General features: G+C 42.6%; 1 protein-coding gene and 1 long non-coding RNA gene across 4 annotated transcripts in view; one reads left to right on the plus strand and one right to left on the minus strand.

The window, feature by feature from the left end:
• Nucleotides 1-5,574, minus strand: part of LOC120024383 (transport and Golgi organization protein 1 homolog) — a 19,278-nt gene extending 13,704 nt beyond the window's left edge. The window contains exons 1-6 of the mRNA XM_038968618.1: nucleotides 5,433-5,574; nucleotides 4,304-4,437; nucleotides 4,116-4,202; nucleotides 1,403-4,007; nucleotides 600-890; nucleotides 376-509 (exon numbers count right to left, since the gene is read on the minus strand). Coding sequence (XP_038824546.1) covers nucleotides 376-509; nucleotides 600-890; nucleotides 1,403-4,007; nucleotides 4,116-4,202; nucleotides 4,304-4,437; nucleotides 5,433-5,553 — 3,372 coding nt within the window. The 5' untranslated portion in view covers nucleotides 5,554-5,574. The remainder of the gene's footprint in view (nucleotides 1-375; nucleotides 510-599; nucleotides 891-1,402; nucleotides 4,008-4,115; nucleotides 4,203-4,303; nucleotides 4,438-5,432) is intronic.
• LOC120024384 overlaps nucleotides 1-19,142 on the plus strand; it is a 21,189-nt gene extending 2,047 nt beyond the window's left edge. Inside the window, exons 2-9 of one of the 3 annotated variants that reach the window (XR_005472825.1) lie at nucleotides 4,378-4,584; nucleotides 9,365-9,557; nucleotides 9,758-9,909; nucleotides 9,999-10,118; nucleotides 11,837-12,052; nucleotides 16,927-17,046; nucleotides 17,253-17,394; nucleotides 17,948-19,142. This is a non-coding gene — a long non-coding RNA (uncharacterized LOC120024384). The remainder of the gene's footprint in view (nucleotides 1-4,377; nucleotides 4,585-9,364; nucleotides 9,558-9,757; nucleotides 9,910-9,998; nucleotides 10,119-11,836; nucleotides 12,053-16,926; nucleotides 17,047-17,252; nucleotides 17,395-17,947) is intronic. The other 2 variants (XR_005472823.1, XR_005472824.1) reach the window with 2 other exon arrangements.
• Nucleotides 19,143-21,813: the final 2,671 nt, after the last annotated feature.

Consider the following 21,813-nt stretch of genomic DNA (forward strand, 5'->3'; position numbering starts at 1 on the left):
AGTTTATCAACATTGGCGAAATGTTCTTATCTATAGCATCACTCATTGCTTTTTGATTTTATTTTTACGCCTAGGCCTACTGGTTGAATGAATTTTGGATCCATCTTCCCACAACTGTCCGAGAGTCCATTTGGAATAGACTATTTCTTTCTCGAATAGCTGACCAATAGTAGAAATGTTTATCTATTCTATCAGGATAGTATTGTTTTAGGCTAGTGATTTTGCTGTTCGTTACTCGTAAATTAATGTTTTCCTAATGGAAACCCTGATGCATACCACACTTGAGGCCTAAGCATTAAATTGACAGTCTGAAAGGTTAGTCAATTAATAGGAAGACACACTCATTCATAGACAGAAGTACATGAAGTAACTTACCATAACAGCATATATTCCAAGGTACTCATAAACCAGGGTGACTAGACTACCAGAGAAAATTAACACCGATACGAATGATGAACCATTCTGCTCCTCTTCCTGGAAATCAGAAACAGGAGGCGACTCCAAAGAGCCTGGCAAAAAAGGACAAGCAAATTAGGTTAATGTCTACACAGTTTATCCCTCACAGCAATCTCAAAAGTAGAAGTTGAAAGAGCACATACCTGAGGAAGGGTGCTCCATGTCAACAAGTCCCATGTCCAAGGTATTTTCCAAAATAGCTTGAGGGCCCCTCTGGATTTCTTCTGGCTGATTGTCTTGGTTTCTGTTAAAATGCCCCACATCCTCCTCAAGACCCATATCCAGATCTGGTCTGTTGTGGCCATCATGGTCAGGCTTCTCCTCAGGTGCCTTAGTCTCTTCACCCGTCTCCGTCACAGTGAGGTTGTCCTCGTTTATGTCCCCCACAGAGTGCGGGAACGTCTTTTCTTCCTCTGCATCAGACACGTCCCCATCTTCTCAAATATTTATAGCGGTTCAAACAGTAAGTACATTTTCATGCATTGCAATCTAACTGGCATTGTCAGGGTGTGGTTTTGTGCTATGTCAATAGACTATTTACTTTGTGGTATTTCACTGGCCTTTCTTAAAGATGGAATCCGCAATAGGGGGAAACAGTGCCACTGGCCACCCCACGACCGTTGTTATTGTTGCCGAGCTGAGGACTATCGTACAGCATGGCAAAAAAATTGCAGTACATATTTTGCTCTATCGTGCGTACAATGATGTCGGAGAGAAAAATAAAGTTTGTTGTTTGCATTAACTTTGTTGTTGTAATATCGCAAATGGACATGGCCGTTTTACCATTAAGGATTCCAGCTTTAAATACAGCTTCTCATGCAAACCCAATCACCAGGCATTATTATCATCATGTCATTTGCAACGCATGACATTTTCCATATAAATTAATTAAAGGTTTTAATCCTCCCATAATCTGACATTAACTGAAGTAAATAAGCAATCTTACCGGTGTCAGGGTGTAGTTGACTGCCCTCTTCCAAGGGAGCACTGTCGCTGGTCGTTGAGTACTTCTGATGCAGGGTGAACGCCAACTCTTGGAAGTTGTCCAAGATGGTGGCTTCCTCATCAAACTCACCAGTCTCCTGCTGTCCGTCAGCATTCTCCCAGGCATCCAGCATCCTCTCAATCTCATCCAGGATTGGGGTCTCAGAGGCCTCCAAAATGGCCTCCAGCACCTTTTCAATGTCCTCACTGGTGTTTGTCTGTGACATCAGAGCAGCATTCAGCTCCTGCTCCAGGTCAGAGAACAATAACTCCACCCTGAAGAGGTTCTGAAGACCCAGAATCTTCTGGAAGCGCTCCATATCCTCTTTCTTGAAGTGGTAGCGCAGTAGCGTCAGCCTCAACACATTATCACTGTATTCTGGCTCTTGGCCTGAAATGGGATCCGGAACTTTGTCTTCAAGTGAGGGTGTATGTGTTTGATCCAAGCCTGCACTTTCTGAATCTTCTATGTCATGCTCCTCAGGTTCTATGTCAATAGCCTCCTCAATTTGGACAACATCCAACTCATCACTAGATACAACCTCGGTTTCTGTAGCATTATTGGATTGCTCTGACCCAAATTCCGATCTACTTTCTTTGTCCTTATCAGTGTGCTCGGTTTTGGATGAAGAAGACAATGCTGCATTTTCATCCTCTAGCAATTCTTCTTCAATCTCCAGGTTCTCTGGGTCTATCAAATCCTCCTTGTCTACAGGGAATTCTTCATGCCTCTCTTTAACCATTGTGTTTTTAGTTGGATCTGGGATGTTAGGTCCTCTAAATCGTCTGAAAAGCTCTCTACCACCCGGTTTCAATTTATTCTCTACTTGTGAGAAATCTCTTGACTCTTTTTGTATAGGGAGTTCAATAGCTTGCTTCTGCTCTGATACGTTAGTTTTACTATCAAAGTCTGAGAGCAGTTCTGTCTGTGAGACGTGTTTAGGGACTGTGCTTTCATTTACTGTAAGATTCTCTGCTAAAGCCTCCTCAGTATGTTCAAAAGGAATCACCTCATCAGCAGGCGGTATTGAAGGTTCAATGTCACCTTCTTCAGGTTCATCCTCCAACTGCAAAGTCTGGGAATCCACATCAGGCATTTTGACAGCCTCATGGAAATCAGAGTCTATAGGTTCCTCAAAGATGACCTCATGTGGCTGTTCTGTTACCTCTGGCTCCTGCTTTGGGTCGTTGGCTAGCAGCTGTATATTCTCCTTGGGTTCTTTTTGTATGGGGAGTTCTTCAACAGCTTGCGTCTGTTCTGAGTCGATAGTATTACTATCAAAGTCTGAGAGCAGTTCTGTCTGTGAGATGTGTTTAGGGACTGGGCTTTCATTTACTGTAAGATTCTCTGCTGAAGCCTCCTCAGTATGTTCAAAAGGAATCACCTCATCAGCAGGTGGTATTAAAGGTTCAATGTCACCTTCAGGTTCATCCTCAAACAGCAAAGTCTGGGAATCCACATCAGGCATTTTGACAGCCTCCTCAAGGAAATTAGAAACTACAGGTTCCTCAAAGATGACCTCATGTGGCTGTTCTGTTATCTCTGGCTCCTGCTTTGGGTCGTTGACTAGCAGCTGTATATTCTCCTTGGGTTCTTCAATTTTGGGAGGCTCCTCTGGTGCAATCTCACCTTCGTCATCCTCGTCATCCTCTTCCTCTGAACCTGTAACATGAGCTGTTCTTTCCCCACCACTGACAATGTTAAAAACTGTATCACCTAATGAAGACCACAGGTTCTTGTCCTTGGAATCCTGTTTTTCAGCTGTCTCTGGTGGACTCTCTTCCTCATCTGTCTGATCAGATTCCGGAATGTCTTCGTGTTCTAAATTAGAATGTTCTTCAGAAAAAGCCAGCAATGGAGTTTCCCTAAGATGATAATCACTTTTCTCATCCTGCTGATATTCAAACTCTTCACTTCCCTCGTCCTCCTCGTCATATGGAGTCACCTTCCTAGTTTCCTCGTCATCGGAGGTGACAGCATCAAAAGTTGTTCCAAGTGTAGTTTTCAACTCAGGGACAGGTCTGCCTTCTGAAAAACCATCTGGCGCATTCTCCAACTCAGGATCATCTTTGGATAGAGGTTCTGAAAGGCTTTCTTTAGTCTCACCTTGCTCTGGTTCAACAACACTGTCCGGCACAGAGTCCTCGGCCCTCAGCTGATATTTCTGAAGGTCATCTTTGATCCTCTCAGCTGTGGGCTCAACTACTGTGTTAGATTCAACTCCTTTTGCATCAAGAGTTTCAATTACAGTTTCAGGCTGAGGTAGAGAGGACACTAAAGGATCAAAATGGCCTGGATCTTTATCCTCTGGAAACTCTAAAACCTTATCAATGTCCTCAGGAACATCACTATCAATCTCATCGTTTTCTAACAGAGTCACTTCAGGTGGAGGCTCATCCACTTCCACTGTGGTGCTCTCTGCACTTTTGTTTTGGTCTAAAGTCTCTGTGGTTCCTTGTACAGACTTGTCTTGGTCCGTTAACAATAAGGAGGAGACTAACAGTGACTCAATGTCATAACTGTCAAACTTATCGTGTCCGGTGTCGAAACAAACAAAGTCGGTTTCCTGAAAAGAAAAAAGAAACTTGTTTGAGTCATACTACCCATTTCAGAAAGTAGTTCAGGCATTTCAGATTTCTTAATGATGCATTGGCAATGATGCAATAACAATTACCTGAGCAGGAATCTCCAATTCTTTTTCGGTGTATATGTGATTGATTGCGAGTTGGTCTTTATGGAAGTAACCAAAGCGGTTACCAACCTAATTGTAAGAAATGGAAACAAAACAAAGAACGAAACAATGTTAACATTGCAGTCTAGAATGTTTTGTTATCACATGATTAAATATGAACTCATACTTACAGTCCCCGCCCATATATCTGTCCTTCTGCCTGAGAGTTTATAGTAGACATATACCGTCTCTCCTTTTTTAAAAGACAGGAACCGACAGTCTGGTCCAGTGAAATCACTTGATGCTTTCCCCCGGCACAGGAGCACTGTGGAGAGGAAGGATTCACCGATCAGTTGTTGTGGGAATGTCACCCACACCAAACATCTCATCCAATGACCCAGCCATGGACAGTCTTTGGGCATCCACATTTAGTGCCCCATGCACAATCAGGGTGTAAATACACATCCCTAAGGTAAACCTTGCTTAATCTTCTTATCTGTTTACACCTTACAGTGAGTATCAAGGGTTCAATGAAACAGCTATTGTTTTTGATAAGGCAAATGCAAAAAGTCAAGAACTTGCAAGCAGAGAGGGGGTTAATGACAAGTTTTTTTTTTATGTCAACAATATATAGCTAGCTAAGCCTATACACCATCTTGCAATTGAGCTAGTCACAGTGAACGTGGCTATTTGCTTCCTAAAAGCCAACACATAATTAAATGGTCCCTAAAGATTATCATAAAGTAAAAATGGCTTTATAAGTAAATTTGATTAACTTAGGGAGCTAGTTGATTACAATAACTTAAGCCTACCATACACACAACATAGATGTGTTGGCTAACTAAGGACACTGCCAGCTATGTTGTGTAGTCCACACTGGTGAACATTGCCCATGAAGCACTGGGGCCTTCGGTGGCTTTGATTTCAATAAAATATGTAGGCCGAAAGCTTGTTTACATGGTACAAGCTACTACAGAAACAGAGTTGAGGTAACGTTAACTAGCTCCAGAATTAGGCAACTAGCCAGCAGTAGCCAACCCAGGCTTCGGCTACGTTACAACCAAGCAAGCCAGGTTACTAGCTATATTTAGTAATATTACATTACTAATTTCGTGCTGATAAGAATACTAACGACAGTACTCTTATCTAGGTTAGCCGAGTTCATCCCTTTGAAATGGCAACAGGTCAAAGATAACGCCGGTTTATTAGTTAGCTAGCTAGCTGCTACGTTACACTGAAATGAGGTGGGGAGAGTGCATTTAACGATCGATGGAAGCATCATTCCTGAAAGTTCGCGTGAGCTAAACGCGGAGTACTTACTACTGCATTCCTCGTCGGCACATCGTTTGAAGTCGGAGAATCTCCTTTCGGTGGCGGCATTGGATATGAAATTATTAATAAATAAAAGTAAAACGTATACATGAGATACATTTACAGCCATGTCGGCAGTTGGGCTGTCTGGTTCTGCTCGAGCATGAGCAGATGAAGCCGACACGTCAGCAAATCCAAGGCTGGTGCAATTTGCAGGATGTTGATCGTGGAGTCAAATATCAAAATATGGGCGGACAAGGACAAAAAATAAAGAGCAAGGCCATAGAACCAGAATATAATATTCGTTTGAATCGCATACGTTCTGATTCGGGTTTATTACGTCTTTGTTGGATACACCTCAAACATTCCACACGTTTACTGGCAAGTGGTCGCAATTTCCTTTCCCCCATTCAATTTGCCAATCTGACTACAGCAGATGTATTATGACACCACAAAAGATGTGTGTGTTGTACACGTGCATTGTTTTTCCAGGGGTACCCTAACAAACAAAACAAATAGAGAGAATATGACTCTGAATCTCTCGCAGCCTTAGGTTGGTTAGGCTATCCTTTCTGCATGGCTACCTTTCTGTATGAGAGCGTGGTGCATTCCCGTTCTCAAAATAGTAGGTCCAGGGTAGCCCGGCAGGGCTCCTATCTGGGGGGGGACCTCAATGGTGGTAATGTTTCAAGTCACATGTCATTGCAAATGAAAATGACAAAAGCATTGCAACGTATTACAGGCCTGTACCAAAGACATGAACCTCTTTCTGCCTATTCTTACAGCCATAAAAGTGACGTTGGCTAACTGGGCTGCTCCATTCCACATTGAGTAAATATCTCCCCTAGGTATTGACATTATTGTTTTAAAATGGATCTCTATTTCACTCCCATAAATAATAATATCTTCCCCAGCACTATTTGATGCCTACTTGCCTTCATTATTCCAGTGACGTGAGGCACTGAACCTCCAATGATTTGCTAGTATATTCTCACTTGGTTATATTACCTACTCACTTCGACCAATAGGTGCGTTAAAGTGCATGACTGTTTACTTTTTATTTGATTAAACAACAGTAACATACAAAACAATATAACAGCCAGAGTGATTACAAATAAACAAAAAGTAACAAATACATCTGAGACATTTTGCTTTGTTCCCTAATAAGAGATTGACATACTGACATTCAACTATAGAATCTGTGTAGTAAAATGTCAAACTTGGATATTTCAATGGTTGTATGCATTTTGTTGCCAAGATATAGCGTCACATCGGTCCAGAAACCCTCACCATGCAAACAACCACAAAATAAGTGTTCAATAGATTCAGTTTCTAGTTCACAAAAACTGCATTCACTGGTAACATCAGGTGTGTATATATTTAGAAATCAAGTTATTACAGGGGTAGAATCCATGGACAATCTTAAAGGAGATCTCCTTTACTTTGTTGGTCACCATAAATTTGTGAGGAGTGAGCCAAGCACAGTGCCAGTTCACATCAAACGATGAAGCACAACAAAATATGGCAGAAGGAATAGATTTCCTGTAGAAAATATCCCTTAATAATCGATTGTTGAATTTCTAATCTGGTAAACCTATGCCATTCACCTGGATATCACTTACAATCGGAAATGTCCCACAATATGCATTATTCTGTAGTAAAGAATTTATCGCCACTAGGTATAGCTTTTATAACAGTGTCATATTCCTTGCTTGAAACCTCAGTTGTATCTTTCCATAAACTCTCTCCGTGTATACAGATTCCTACTGATACTAACTAATTGGCTGACTAGAACAATGTTGTTTGAGAACCAATTACGGTAAAATAACATCTTGTTTCCATGTAATGTAGAATTATTATTCCATATAAAACATTTGAAGTGAAAAGTTGTTTATACAGCAAAGCCCAGCACATTAAAGCCTGCTTGTGAAAAGATGCCAATTTCACAGGAAGTTTACCCACGATATAAGGACATTGTAGTAAAAAAAAAGTAGCCCTCCGAGCTTCTGAAAAACCAAAATGAGGTACAATATTCCAAAAACGGAGGATTTTTTTTTTAGTAAGTACCTTTTTAACCCAGTTGCCTTTTGATATTTAATTAAAGAAAATGACGTCTAAGACATTTAGACCACCATCACACCCTGTTGGTGATAACATCTCTTTTTATTTTGGCTTGCTTTTCCATATGAAGTTGTACAATAGCCCAAGGTACAGCAAGTGGATTTTGGAATGTCAATAGATAGTCCCTCAGCCTTGGATAATAACCTTGCTTTAGAGGCAGGTAGTTATCCCTTTATTTATAGCCACCTTTAAATGTTTCACGTAAAAATTGTGCTGTTTCTTCAGAGGTTTTGGAAAATTCAGAGGGTAATCCAACAGGGCCTGGATACTTTTTTAAAAATGGGGCAATCCCATATTGGATATCCATAATGGACTAATCTTGACAGCAAGTCCGATTGAATTCTTCACTAACAGTTAACATTCTCTTTAGAACAAGAGTTTAGTCACTGAAACTTATCTAAGGGGTAAAGATTCTCATAAAACATAGTGGTAAAGTCTGATATCAACTCTCTATCCTTAGAGGTTACCCCATTAATCTTATCTTTCCGAAGTGTTCTGAGTTCCCTTCTCTTTTCCAAATAAAAAAAGCATCTGTTAATTTCGCATTTTTCAAGCCATTTTTCCTTATGTAATTTGTGTAGTTGGTTCTGTAAATCCTTAAATTTAGCCTTAAGATCAAGATGCTCAATCTCAGTGATATTAGCAATTTTCTTAGAGAGCTCAGTTACCTCACATCTTAAAGCAAGCTGCTTCCCATAAGTAATACAGCTGAGCAGATTTCCAATTTCAACTGTTCCCAATATTTCCCATATAGCGAGCAATAGTAATGGCGTCTTTTTGTTGGCATTAACACCACCATGGTTCGTTGAACAAGCCTATGGGGAAAAAGAATGGTGTTTGGGATAAATCGCAGAAAATAAGGTCTGTGGTAAACACAGATCATCTCCAACTATCGTCACTTTTACATTTTAAAAACCACATAAAGGCTACCTAATTCATAAAGGTATTGCTAACTGACTTATATAATTATCCCTACATCAGAGTTAGAGACTTTGTTTACTTACTAACGAGCGGAATACGTTTTTCCACCAATGATAGAATGCCAGAAAGCTCTTCAATAAGTTTTTCCACCAATGATAGAATGCCAGGAAGCTCTTCCGGAAGTATACCGGAAGTGAGACATGTTTTGAACCAGAGAGGAAGATGCAAAGCGAGAGCGATAGCTGGGCGCAAAATCTGTCTTCTATACAGATGGCAATTTTTCGTTTCTTTCCGCTCATCAAGCGAGCAGTTTTTGTATGGAGGTCAATGAGAGCGTGTCGAATTTGGTTAACAAAACATTGAATGGCTTATTTACTACGTGTGGCTTATTTGATTGAATAGACGTTTCGTAATTATTAGGCTGTTACGAGTGTACTGATATAAGTAGAACAAGTGACATCCCGGCAACTTTGAGAAAAAACACTTTATATCGCCGTTGTGCCTGGTCGTTACTAGTTACACCAGTCACAAAGTCATAAACCAGCCTATTTCTACAATGTATCTTCTTAAAATGTTAATTTAAAAATAACTTTGACCACACTGCTAACCTTATGCTTAACCTTAAATTTAATCTCATTTTTGTTTTCATAAATTTCCACAGCCAATTCTGACTTTGTGGTTGTGGTAACCGTTGTGCTTTTTGTTCACACGCGTATCTGCCCTGTCAATGGCTAGAATGGTCCCACCTGATCTTGCCTCCTTCCGTTTGCCTTCATTTTTGAAGATTTAATGTCATTGTTAGAGCGTCCACTAGGTTAACTGTGTTTTAATGAAAAGCATGCATGGGGTTTGGAGCAAATTCACATTTTACTAAACTAACTACATTTATATTTTGCCAGAATATGACATATTGTGGGATTTCACATAATTGTCTACGAAATGGGTCGAACTTCAAACTGTGTCATGGATGATCTTGATTCAGAACTGAGGTTGCCAGGAGAACTGTGCGAAAATGACTCTTCAGATGATGAATCAATCAACAGAAAACGAATCAAGCAGCCAAACCTCCCTCGGAGCCAACTATATTTAAAGGTACTTTATGAAATACAGTTTGTAGACGAATATGTGAACAGCTAGTTTATTGTCTTGACAATGTGCTACCTGTGGCTGTTTATGCTTGCTCTGGACCCATCGCGCCACGAGAACGCACGACTATATGCCTGATTATCGTGTTCATCATTGTGTAAGATCTCTTAGACCTAGTAACCAGTCTGTCTCCTGTATAATCACAGAGACACACCGTGAGACTGGTTTTCACAAGACCACAATGAACTGCCTCCAGCACATCAAGGAGGCCCTCCTACACTATAGATGGCAGGAAGCTGCTGAGTACATGTCCAGTTACTCACGAACACTGGAGGACATACGACAACGCTACGCTGAGGTAGATATATCTTTGCTCTGCTCTGACTAAACACTCACAAAATTAACTCAAAGTACTGTCGAAATGCAAAATTTGATTTCTTCAAACAGTCTTTCAGATAATTTGGAGGACAAGCACAGTTACTACACCACAGTTCCATCTCGAAGCTGCAAGACTACAACAGTTTCTATGCGTGAGTGAAACACTCAGGAGTAAAACATTACCTGAAGGTATGTTCCTTATCTTCTTTCCTTCACCTCTGCATTCATTTTTTTTTACTATCACCCTCCCTAAAGGACCCTAAGTCAATATAGGGTAAAAAAAAAGTCAATATAGGCCAATAGGTTAAAAAAGTCAATACTTTTATTATGTTTTGAGCCAGTATGACACCTTCAAAAACAAACAAATGGATGGAATATGTAACAATGTGTTTAACATGGAAATGTACAGTACCAGTCAAAAGTGTGGATTCATCTACTCAAGGGTTTTTCTTTATTTTTACTATTTTCTATATTGTAGAATAATAAAGGCATCAAAACTATGAAATAACACATTGAATCATGTAGAGACCAAAAAAGTGTTAAACACAAAAAAAATGTTTTTTTATATTTGAGATTCTTCAATGTAGCCACCATTTTCCTTTGATAGTTTTGCACACTTGACATTCTCTCAACCAGCTTCACCTGGAATGCTTTTCCAACAGTCTTGAAGGAGTATCCACATATGCTGAGCACTTGTTGGCTGCTATTCCTTCACTCTGCAGTCCAACTCATACCAAACCATCCCAAGTGGGTTGAGGTTGGGTGATTGTGGAGGTCAGGTCATCTGATGCAGCACTCCATCACTCTCCTTCTTGGTCAAATAGCCCTTACACAGCCTGGAGGTGTGTTGGGTCATTTGTCCTGTTGAAAAACAAATGATAGTCAGACTAAGCGCAAACCAGATGGGATGGCGTATTGCTGGTTAACTGTGCCTTGAATTCTAAATAAATCAGTGTCACCAGCAGAACACTCTCACACCATCACACCTCCTCCTCCATGCTTTACGGTGGAAACCACACATTCGAAGATCATCCGTTAACCTACTCTGCGTCTCACAAAGACACGGCGGTTGGAACCAGAAATGTCTTATTTGGACTCATCAGGCCAAAGGATAGATTTCCACCGCAAGTCTCCTTCTTATTGGTGTCCTTTAGTAGTGGTTTCTTTGCAGCAATTTGACCACGAAGGCCTGATTCACGCAGTCTCCTCTGAACAGTTGATGTTGAGATGTCTGTTACTTGAACTCTGATGCATTTATTTGGGCTGCAATTTCTGAGGCTGGTAACTCTAATGAACTTGTCCTCTGTGGGCAGAGGTAGCTCTGGGTCTTCCTTTCCTGTGGCGGTCCTCATGAGAGCCAGTTTCATCATAGCACTGTCAAAGTTCTTAATTTTCTGAATTGACTGACCTTCATGTCTTAAAATAATGATGGACTGTCATTTCTCTTGGCTTATTTGAGCTGTTCTTGCCATAATATGGATTTAGCCCTATTTGGTAAAATACCATCTTCTGTATACCACCTCTACCTTGTCACAACACAACTGATTGGCTCAAACGCATTAAGAAGGAAGTTCCACGAATTATCTTTTTAAAAAGGCACACCTGTTAATCGAAATGCATTCCAGGTGACTACCTCGTAAAGCTGGGTGAGAGAATGCCAAGAGTGTGCAAAGCTGTCAAGGCAAAGGGTGGCTACTTTGAAGAAGTATAAAATATAAAATATTTTGATTAAACACTTTTTGGGGTTTCTACATGATTCCATATGTGTTATTTCATAATATTGATGTCTTCACTATTATTCTACAATGTAGAAAATAGTAAAAATAAAAACAATTGAATGAGTAGGTGTGTCCAAACCGTTGACTGTTACTGTATGTGAATGTATATTGAGGACGTGTTTTGTCCAGTAGATCTGTCTGGAACACTCGTTTCACCTGGTGAACGGGCAGTTTGAGTACGCCAAGCGTCAGCTGTCCATCGCTGAGAGCTGGAGGTACGGCAAGCAGTCAGCTGATCAGTCCCAGCGGATTAAGCTGATCCAGTCCTACAGTGGCTTCCTGGATTGCTTCATCTGGTGTGGGGGGGGAGGAAGAAGGAAAAAAAGATCACCGTCTCCAACACCGGTAAGAGGATAGATACCTGGCAACCCCCAAACATCCATTATTCGTTGGTGTCAATTACATCGATAGTAAAAAATCTTAATTTGTGCTAGACTGCTGTGCCACTCGGGAGACCTAAGGCACTGCATCTCAGTGCTAGAGGCGTCACTACAGACCCTGTTTCGATCCCGGGCTGTATCACTACCGGCCGTGATCGAGAGTCCCGTAGGGCGGTGCACAATTGGCCCAGCGTTGTCCGGGTTAGGGGAGGGTTTGGCCGGGGTAGGCCGTCATTGTGAAATAAGAATTTGTTATTACTGACTTGCCTAGTTAAAAAAGAGTAAAAACATCACCATCTACTGGACAGATGATGTAACTGTGCCTTTTGGGACATAATTCCAATGCATTTCAAACATCATGGTAAAACAAAGAGTAACCAGAAACTGTGGTGCCTTAGCTTAACATGGACTTTGACATAATAATTTCAGATGAGTATGATGCTGGTGTCATTCAAGAGATGCACAGCTACTTCCGCCAATCCTCTGTCAACCTGAAGGATATCATGAAGCTTACTGGGGTCTGGTATCTTTTTGTTCTGGGTTACATTGACGTAAGTACTAGTTTGTGTTTAGTAGGCATGAAACAGGAGAAAACATTTCAAAACAGAATGGGGAATGGTACTACTTGAACTTAACACTTATTTTAATTTTGCGTTTCAAAGTGGTTTGCTACGATTTGCCCTACTGAACACGACCCCTGGCATCCCCTTTTCCCTTCATTGAACTACGTTCCCTTATCACACTACCTATGATGAGATAATGTTTTGACTTGTATGTGTCAATGGCAGATGCTGGAATTCTACAACGATCACGAGGGAGCTGTGAAGGTTCTGAATGACTATGCCTATGACAACAGTTTGCCCCCCCCCTAACGCCCATGTCTACCTCTACCGGTACATGAAGAAATGCTACTTCAAAGTAGCCACCCTTTGCCTTGATGAAAGCTTTGCACACACTTGGCATTCTCTCAACCAGCTTCATGAGGAATGCTTTTCCAACTGTCTTGAAGGAGTTCCCACATGCTGAGCACTTGTTGGCTGCTTTTCCTTCACTCTGCGGTCCAACTCATCCAAAACCATCCCAATTGGGGTGAGGTCGGGGTGATTGTGGAGGCCAGGTCATTGGCGGCAGGTAGCCTAGTGGTTAGAGCGTTTAGCCAGGAACCGGAAGGTTGCTGGATCGAATCCCAGAGCTGACAAGGTAAAAATCTGTCGTTCTGTCCCTGAGCAAGGCAGTTAACCCACTGTCCCGGGCGCCGAAGACGTGGATGTCGACTTAAGGCACCTCTCCCATTCAGAGGGGTTGGGTTAAATGCGGAAGACACATTTCAGTTGAATACATTGTTGGACAACTGACTAGGTACCTCCCTTTCCCTGATGCAGCACTCCTTCCCTTTCCTTCTTGGCCACATAGCCCTTACAGAGCCTGGAGGTGTGTTGGGTCATTGTCCTGTTCAAAACAATTCAAGGCAATGCAAATAGTCTCGGTGGCCATTTGATTAGGTGTTCAGGAGTCTTATGGCTTTGGGTTAGAAGCTGTTTAGAAGCCTCTTGGACCTAGACTTGGTGCTCCGGTACCGCTTGCTGTGCGGAAGCAGAGAGAACAGTCTATGACTAGGGTGGCTGGAGTCTTTGACCATTTTTGGGCCTTCCACTGACACTGCCTGGTATAGAGGTCCTGGATGGCAAGAAGCTTTGCCCCAGTGATGTACTGGGCCTTTCGCACTCCCCTCTAGTGCCATGCGGTCAGAGGCCAAGCAGTTGCCATACCAGGCAGTGATGCAACCAGTCAGGATGCTCTCGACGGTGCAGCTGTAGAACCTTTGAAGATCTGAGGACCCATGCCAAATCTTTTCAGTCTCCTGAGGGGGAATAGGTTTTGTTGTGCCCTCTTCACGACTATCTTGGTGTGCTTGGACCATGTTAGTTTGTTGGCGATGTGGACGCCAAGGAACTTGACGCTCTCAACCTGCTCCACTACAGCCCCGTTGATGAGAATGGTGGAGTGCTCAGTCCTCTTTTTCCTGTAGTCCACAATCATCTCCTTTGTCTTGATCACGTTGAGGGAGAGGTTGTTGTCCTGGCACCACACGGCCAGGTCTTTAACCTCCTCCCTATATGCTGTCTCGTTGTTGGTGGTGATCAGGCCTACCACTGTTGTCATCGGCAAACTTAATCATGGTGTTGGAGTTGTGCCTGGCCGTGCGGTCATGAGTGAACAGGGAGTACAGGAGGGGACTGAGCACGCACCCCTGAGGGGTCCCCGTGTTGAGGATCAGCATGGTGGATGTTGTTACCTACCCTTACCACCTGGGGGTGGCCCGTCATGAAGTCCAGGAACCAGTTGCAGAGTGATGTGTTTTAGTCCCAGGATCCTTAGCTTAGTGATGTGCTTTGAGGGCACTATGGTGTTGAACGCTGAGCTGTAGTCAATGAATAGCATTCTCACATAGGTGTTCCTTTTGTCCAGGTGGGAAAGGGTAGTGTAGAGTGCAATAGAGATTGCATTGTCTCTGGATCTGTTGGTGCTGTATGCAAATTGGAGTGGGTCTAGGGTTTCTGGGATAATGGTGTTGGTGAGCCATGACCAGCCTTTCAAAGCACTTCATGGCTACAGACAAGAGTGCTACGGGTCGGTAGTCATTTAGGCAGGTTACCTTTTGTGGTGTTGGGCACAGGGACTATGGTGGTCTGCTTAAAACATGTTTGTATTACAGACTCGTACAGGGAGAGGTTGAAAATGTCAGGGAAGACACTTGCCAGTTGGTCAGCGCATGCTCGTAGTACACGTCCTGGTAATCCGTCTGGCCCTGTGGCCTTGTGAATGTTGACCTGTTTTAAAGGTGTTACTCACATCTTCTGCGGAGAGCGTGATCACACAGTCTTCCGGAACAGCTGGTGCTCTCATGCATGTTTCAGTGTTATTTTCCTCAAAGCTAGCATAGAAGTAGTTTAGCTCATCTGGTAGGCTCGTTTCACTGGGCAGCTCTTGACTGTTCTTCCCTTTGTAGTCTGTAATGGTTTGCATGCCCTGCCACATCCGCCGAGCGTCAGAGCCGGTGTAGTACAATTTCATCTTAGTCCTGTATTGATTCTTTGCCTGTTTGATGGTTCGTCGGAGGGCATAGCGGGATTTCTTTAAGTTTCCTTGTTAGAGTCCCGCTCCTTGAAAGCGGCAGCTCTAGCCTTTAGCTCAGTGCGGATGTTGCCTGTAATCCATGGCTTCTGGTTGGGGTATGGAGGTACGGTCACTGTGGGGACGACGTCATTGACGCACTTATTGATGAAGCCAATGACTGATGTGGTGTACTCCTCAATGCCATAGGAAGAATCCCGGGAACATATTCCAGTCTGTGCTAGCAAAACAGTCCTGTAGCTTAGCATCTGTTTCATTTGACCACATTTTTTTTATTGATCGAGTCATTGGTGCTTCCTGATTTTTAATTTGTTTGTAAGCAGGAATCTGGAGAATAGAATTATGGTCAGATTTGACAAATGGAGGGAGAACTTTGCATGCGTCTCTGTGTGGAGTAAAGGTGGTCTAGAGCCATTTTTTTCTCCTCTGGTTGCACATTTAACATGCTCTGGGTGAGGCTTTTCCTCTTTTCTTATTGCGGAGTAGTTCATTCACTGTGGTCTTAGTGCCAGCATCGGTCTGTGGTGGTATTTAGACAGCTCTGAGAAATACAGCTGAAAACTCTCTAGGTACATGGTGTGGTCTACAGCTTATCATGAGATACTCTACCTCAGGCGAGCAAAACCTCAAGACTTCCTTAGATATCGTGCACCAGCTGTTTTTTTTTACCAAAATATTTTTTCCGCAGCCCCTTTACTTACCAGACGCAGCTGTTCTATCCTGCAGATACAGCGTATAGCCAGCCAGCTGTATGTTAATAATGTCGTCGTTCAGCCACGATTCCGTGAAGCATAAAATATTACAGTTTTGAATGTCCTGTTGGTAGTTTAAAATTCTGCGTAGGTCATCGATTTTTTCCAAAGATTGCACGTTTGCTAGCAGAATGGAAGGAAGTGGGGGTTTATTCGATCGCCTATGAATTCTCAGAAGGCATCCCGCCCTCTGGCCCTTTTTTACCACTCCGCCCGGCCATCTAGATGTGTGAAAGTTGGTGTATAAGCTAATGATCCATCATGTATGACATTCCTGGGAGTGTGTAAACTTAATGTTTATTACCATATCATTTTTGTATGTTCTCTATAGTTATTATGTACTTGAAAATGTATCAATTGACCAATTGGGCACATTTGGGCAGACTTGATACAAAATATTGTCCAGTATTGAAATGCTTCGCTGGAACAATCTGCAACTTTATGCACACACTGATGCCATCTATTGGCCAAAATCTAAATTGTGCCTGCGCTGCGATAATACATTATTGCCTTTCTCTTGCATTTCAAAGATGATGGAACAAATAATACAAACATTTTTTTTTATCTTTTACCAGGTCTAATGTGTTATTCTCCTACATCAATTTCACATTTCCACAAACTTCTTCAAAGTGTTTCCTTTCAAATGGTATCAAGAATATGCATATCCTTGCCTCAGGTCCTGAGCTACATGTAGTTAGATTTGGGTATGTCATTTTATGTGAAAATTGAAAAAACTGATCCTTAAGAGGTAAGGACACTGTGCCGTAGCGTGTAAAATGTGGAAAAATAGCCAATTTATGGTGTATCTTGATGGTCTGGCCATTCTTTCAATGTTGTGCATGAAACAGGGGCTTTTACACATTAAGATGAATGTGTTTGGTGGATGCGCACTTCACATTGACGTTGGTCACTTGAAGGTGTTCATAGTAAAGGAAGAATCCATTTGTTTCAGAGAGGGTGATCTTCAGAAGGCTCTAGGTGTGGTTCTGGATCTCCTGGACTTATCCAGTTGGAGGAGAAACTTGGATGTCTGGAACCATTTGATGACTATCGTCAAGAGGCTGAGGCTCAGGTAAGGATGGCTGCATGAATCCATACTTCTCTCTCAAAAGGATGATTTTGAAGTTCCTCTCATTCCAAGTAAATTAGTCACCTTACATTGCTTGTATCTCTTCTCATTGCTAATTGACAAAATGTAATATTATGCATAATTTGTTTCTTATTCAATACTTGTAATTCCACTGGTTGATATTTTCCTTTACAAAACAATGGCTGAAGATTGTTGCAGAGGAGTTGGTGAACAGAAAGGACTAGTGGCTAGCAATGCACTTCACAACATTCCAGGCCAGGAGAGACTTGGTAGTGAATGGGGTGCTACTGGAAGTGAAGCGCTTTGTGCTTGGAGCCTTTTGTCCTCGCTGTAAGTAAAGCTACATAGTAACACTTTTGTCCTCGCTGTAAGTAAAGCTACACAGTAACACTTTTGTCCTCGCTGTAAGTAAAGCTACACAGTTACACTTTTGTCCTCGCTGTAAGTAAAGCTACACAGTAACACTTTTGTCCTCGCTGTAAGTAAAGCTACACAGTAACACTTTTGTCCTCGCTGTAAGTACAGCTACACAGTAACACTTTTGTCCTCGCTGTAAGTAAAGCTACACAGTTACACTTTTGTCCTCGCTGTAAGTAAAGCTACACAGTAACACTTTTGTCCTCGCTGTAAGTAAAGCTACACAGTTACACTTTTGTTGTTGTGGAGTATTACTTTCTTCCAGTTGTGTGAAATTGAGACTTCCTCACTTATTGGCAGCCTTGTCACTATGTGGCCAAATATACAATTAGTTTAAGAATACATGTTTACTTCCTTGAATCACCATTATTGGCTGTCCTTAGGTCTTGTTCCTCCGGTTCTGATAGTGGAAAATTAGCCCTATGACATCTAATGTAGTTTAATCAATTTTTGTCTCTTTTGCCAGATGCCTTCATGTACCGTGGTGTAGGTAAGGACACCCAAAAAGGACTTACTTCCGAGGCGCAGAAGACTAAAAGGTCCAAGAAGGATAAGGAATCCAAGACGGCTAATGCTCAGAAGAGAATGCGGAAAGCAAAGCCCAGACTGACTCACTCTCCTTGCATTGCTTTACTTCTCAAGTTCTGCGATTGTCCACCAGGGAGAGCTCACACGATGGCTAAGTTTTGAGTTGTTCTGAATGCTGCTGAGCCAGTAACAGAGCTGTGTTCACTGTGTTAGTTCGTAGGGGAAAAGGAGGCTGGGTATGCTGCAGTATTAGGTCTAGGACACGGTACACAGTTCTCCCAACGGGTAGATCGCGAGCTACCGGTAGCTCGCAGCCAACGTGTATGAGTAGCTCACCAAGCAATTCTGAAAGTACATGCATGTTTTTCATGTGTTCCCATCGCAAACTTTCATAAACAAGCTCTTGGCTACTATTCAACCAAAACCACATTGACATTATCCTACCCCTGGTTAGCCACTATTGGCTTAAAAAGCCCAAATTAACACAATCTGCCAATTAATTTCTGGCAATATTTCCTTTTGCCTCAGTCTGTCTGCTTGGTATGTGCATTTGTCTATCACTCAGTATGTTGCCAGTTAGCCGTGCTAGTAATGATAACCATCTTGTGGGTAGACGGACTTTCTGCAAAAACTCAATTAAATGTTAACTGCAAAGTAGGCTTACCTGACAAAGATATGATTATTTTTATCAATTGGGTGGCCATCCTTTTGCAAACGCTGCCATAACGTGCTGCAGCAGTAAGCCTAACAAACATCACTACACTGACACATTCCCCACTTTCTGAATGTGCAATTAAAGGGGAGTTGCACATAATTTTTTTTCAGACCTCAAAATTGCTCTTGTGATTTTTAAATTCTGAAATTTCCTTCCCCAATTACATTTTCCGTCAAGATAGAACTGCTGAAGGGGGCGGCGTTGCTATCTACTGTAGAGAGAGCCTGCAGAGTTCTGTCATACTATCCAGGTCTGTGCCCAAACAGTTCGAGCTTCTACTTTTAAAAATCCGTCTCGCCAGAAATGAGTCCCTCACTGTTGCTGCTTGTTATAGACCCCCTCTCAGCTCCAGCTGTGCCCTGGACACCATATGTGAATTGATTGCCCCTATCTATCGTCAGAGTTCGTACTGTTAGGTGACCTAAACTGGGATATGCGTAACACCCCGGCCGTCCTACAATCTAAGCTAGATGCCCTCAATCTCACACAAATTATCAAGGAACCTACCAGGTACAACCCCAAATCTGTAAACATGGGCACCCTCATAGATATCATCCTGACCAACATGCCCTCTAAATACACCTCTGCTGTTTTCAACCAGGATCTCAGCGATCACTGCCTCATTGCCTGCGTCCGTTATGGGTCAAACGACGAGCCCTCATCACTGTCAAACGCTCCCTAAAACACTTCAGCGAGCAGGCCTTTCTAATGGACCTGGCCGGGGTTCCTGGAGGGATATTGACCTCATCCCGTCAGTAGAGGATGCCTGGCTGTTCTTTTAAAAGTGCTTTCCTCACCATCTTAATTAATCATGCCCCTATCAAAAAGGCTAGCTTTTTCAAACAGAAATTTGCATCCTGCAGCACTAATTCCAAAACGTTTTGGGACACTAAAGTCCATGAAAAATAAGAGCACTTGCTCCCAGCTACCCACTGCACTGAGGCTAGGAAACACTGTCACCACCGATAATTCCACGATAATCAATAATTTCAATAAGCATTTCTCTATGGCTGGCCATGCTTCCACCTGGCTACCCCGGCAAACAGCTCTGCACCCCCCGCAGCAAATGGCCCAAGCCCCCCCCCCCCCCCCCTGCTTCTCCATCACCCAAATCCAGATAGCTGATGTTCTGAAAGAGCTGCAAAATCTGGATCCCTACAAATAAGATGGGCTAGACAATCTGGACCTTCTCTTCCTAAAATTATCCACCTCCATCGTTGCAATCCCTGTTACTAGTCTGTTCAACCTTTCTTTCGTTTCATCTGAGATTCCTAAAGATTGGAAAGTGGCCGCGGTCATCCCCCTCTTCAAAGGGGGAGACACTCTAGACCCAAACTGTTACAGACCTATATCCATCCTGCCCTGCCTTTCTAAAGTCTTCGAAAGCTAAGTGTGCTAACAGATCACCGACCATTTCGAATCCCACCGTACCTTCTCCGCTATGCAATCTGGTGTCCGAGCTGGTCACGGGTGCATCTCAGCCACGCTCAAGGTATTAAACGATATCATAACCGCCATCGATAAAATACAGTACTGTGCAGCAGTCTTCATCGATCTGGCCAAGACTTTCGACTCTCAATCACCGTAGTCTTATCGGCAGACTCAACAGCCTTGGTTTCTCTAATGACTGCCTCACCTGGTTCACTAACTACTTCTCAGATAGAGTTCAGTGTGTCAAATCGGAGGGCCTGTTGTACGGACCTCTGGCAGTCTATGGGGGAGCCACAGGGTTCAATTCTCGGGCTGACTCTTTTTCTCTGTATACATCAATGATGTCGCTCTTGCTGCGGATGATAATTTGATCCACCTCTACGCAGACGACACCATTCTGTATACTTCTGGCCCTTCTCTGGACACTGTTAACAAACCGCCAGACGAGCTTCAATGCCATGCAACACTCCTTCCGTGGCCTCCAACTGCTCTTAAATGCTAGTAAAACAAAATGCATGCTCTTCGCCCGCCCGCCCGACTAGCATCACTACTCTGGACAGTTCTGACTTAGAATATGTGGACAACTATGAGTACCTAGGTGTCTGGTTAGACTGTAAACTCTCCTTCCAGACTCATATTAAGCATCTTCAATCCAAAATTAAATCTAGAATTGGCTTCCTATTTCGCAACAAAGCCTCCTTCACTTTGCTGCCAAACATACCTTCGTAAAACTGACTATCCTACCAATCCTTGACTTCGGCGATGTCATTTACAAAATAGCCCCCAACACTCTACTCAGCAAATTGGATGCGGTCTATCAGTGCCATCTGTTTTGTCACCAAAGCCCCATATACTACCCACCACTGCGACCTGTCGTTGGTCGGCCCTCGCTACATACTCTTCACCAAATCCACTGGCTCCAGGTCATCTACAAGTCTCTGCTACGTAAAGCCCCGCCTTATCTCAGCTCACTGGTCACCATAGCAGCACCTACCCTTAGCACGCGCTCCAGCAGGTATATTTCACTGGTCATCCCCAAAGCCAACACTTCCTTTGGCCGCCTTTCCTTCCAGTTCTCTGCTGCCAATGACTGGAATGAATTGCAAAAATCACTGAAGCTGGAGTCTTATATCTCCCTCACTATCTTTAAGCATCAGCTGTCAGAGCAGCTTACGATCGCTGCAGCTGTACACAGCCCATCTGTAAATGGCCCATCCAACCAAATACCTACCTCATCCCATATGTTTTTGTTTTTCTGGTCTTTTGCACACCAGTATTTCTACTTGCACATCCTCATCTGCACATTTATCACTCCAGTGTTAATTGGTAAATTGTAATTACTTTGCCACTATGGCCTATTTATTGCCTTACCTCCTTACTTCATTTTCACACACTGTATACAGATTATTTTATTGTGTTTTGACTGTACGTTTGTTTATCCCATGTGTAACTCTGTGTTTTTGTCGCACTGCTTTTCTTTATCTTGGCCAGGTCGCAGTTGTAAATGAGAACTTGTTTCTCAACTGGCCTACCTGGTTAAATAAAAAAAGCATTGACATGGATTCAGAACATATTTTTTTTGTTGGTCCTCTATCAATAATTGTAATATTAAGAGTAAAAAAATATTAAAACAGAATTCCCAAAAATACTAAATAATT

The sequence above is a fragment of the Salvelinus namaycush genome, chromosome 29 (assembly GCF_016432855.1).
Source record: "Salvelinus namaycush isolate Seneca chromosome 29, SaNama_1.0, whole genome shotgun sequence".
Classification (NCBI taxonomy): domain Eukaryota; kingdom Metazoa; phylum Chordata; class Actinopteri; order Salmoniformes; family Salmonidae; genus Salvelinus; species Salvelinus namaycush.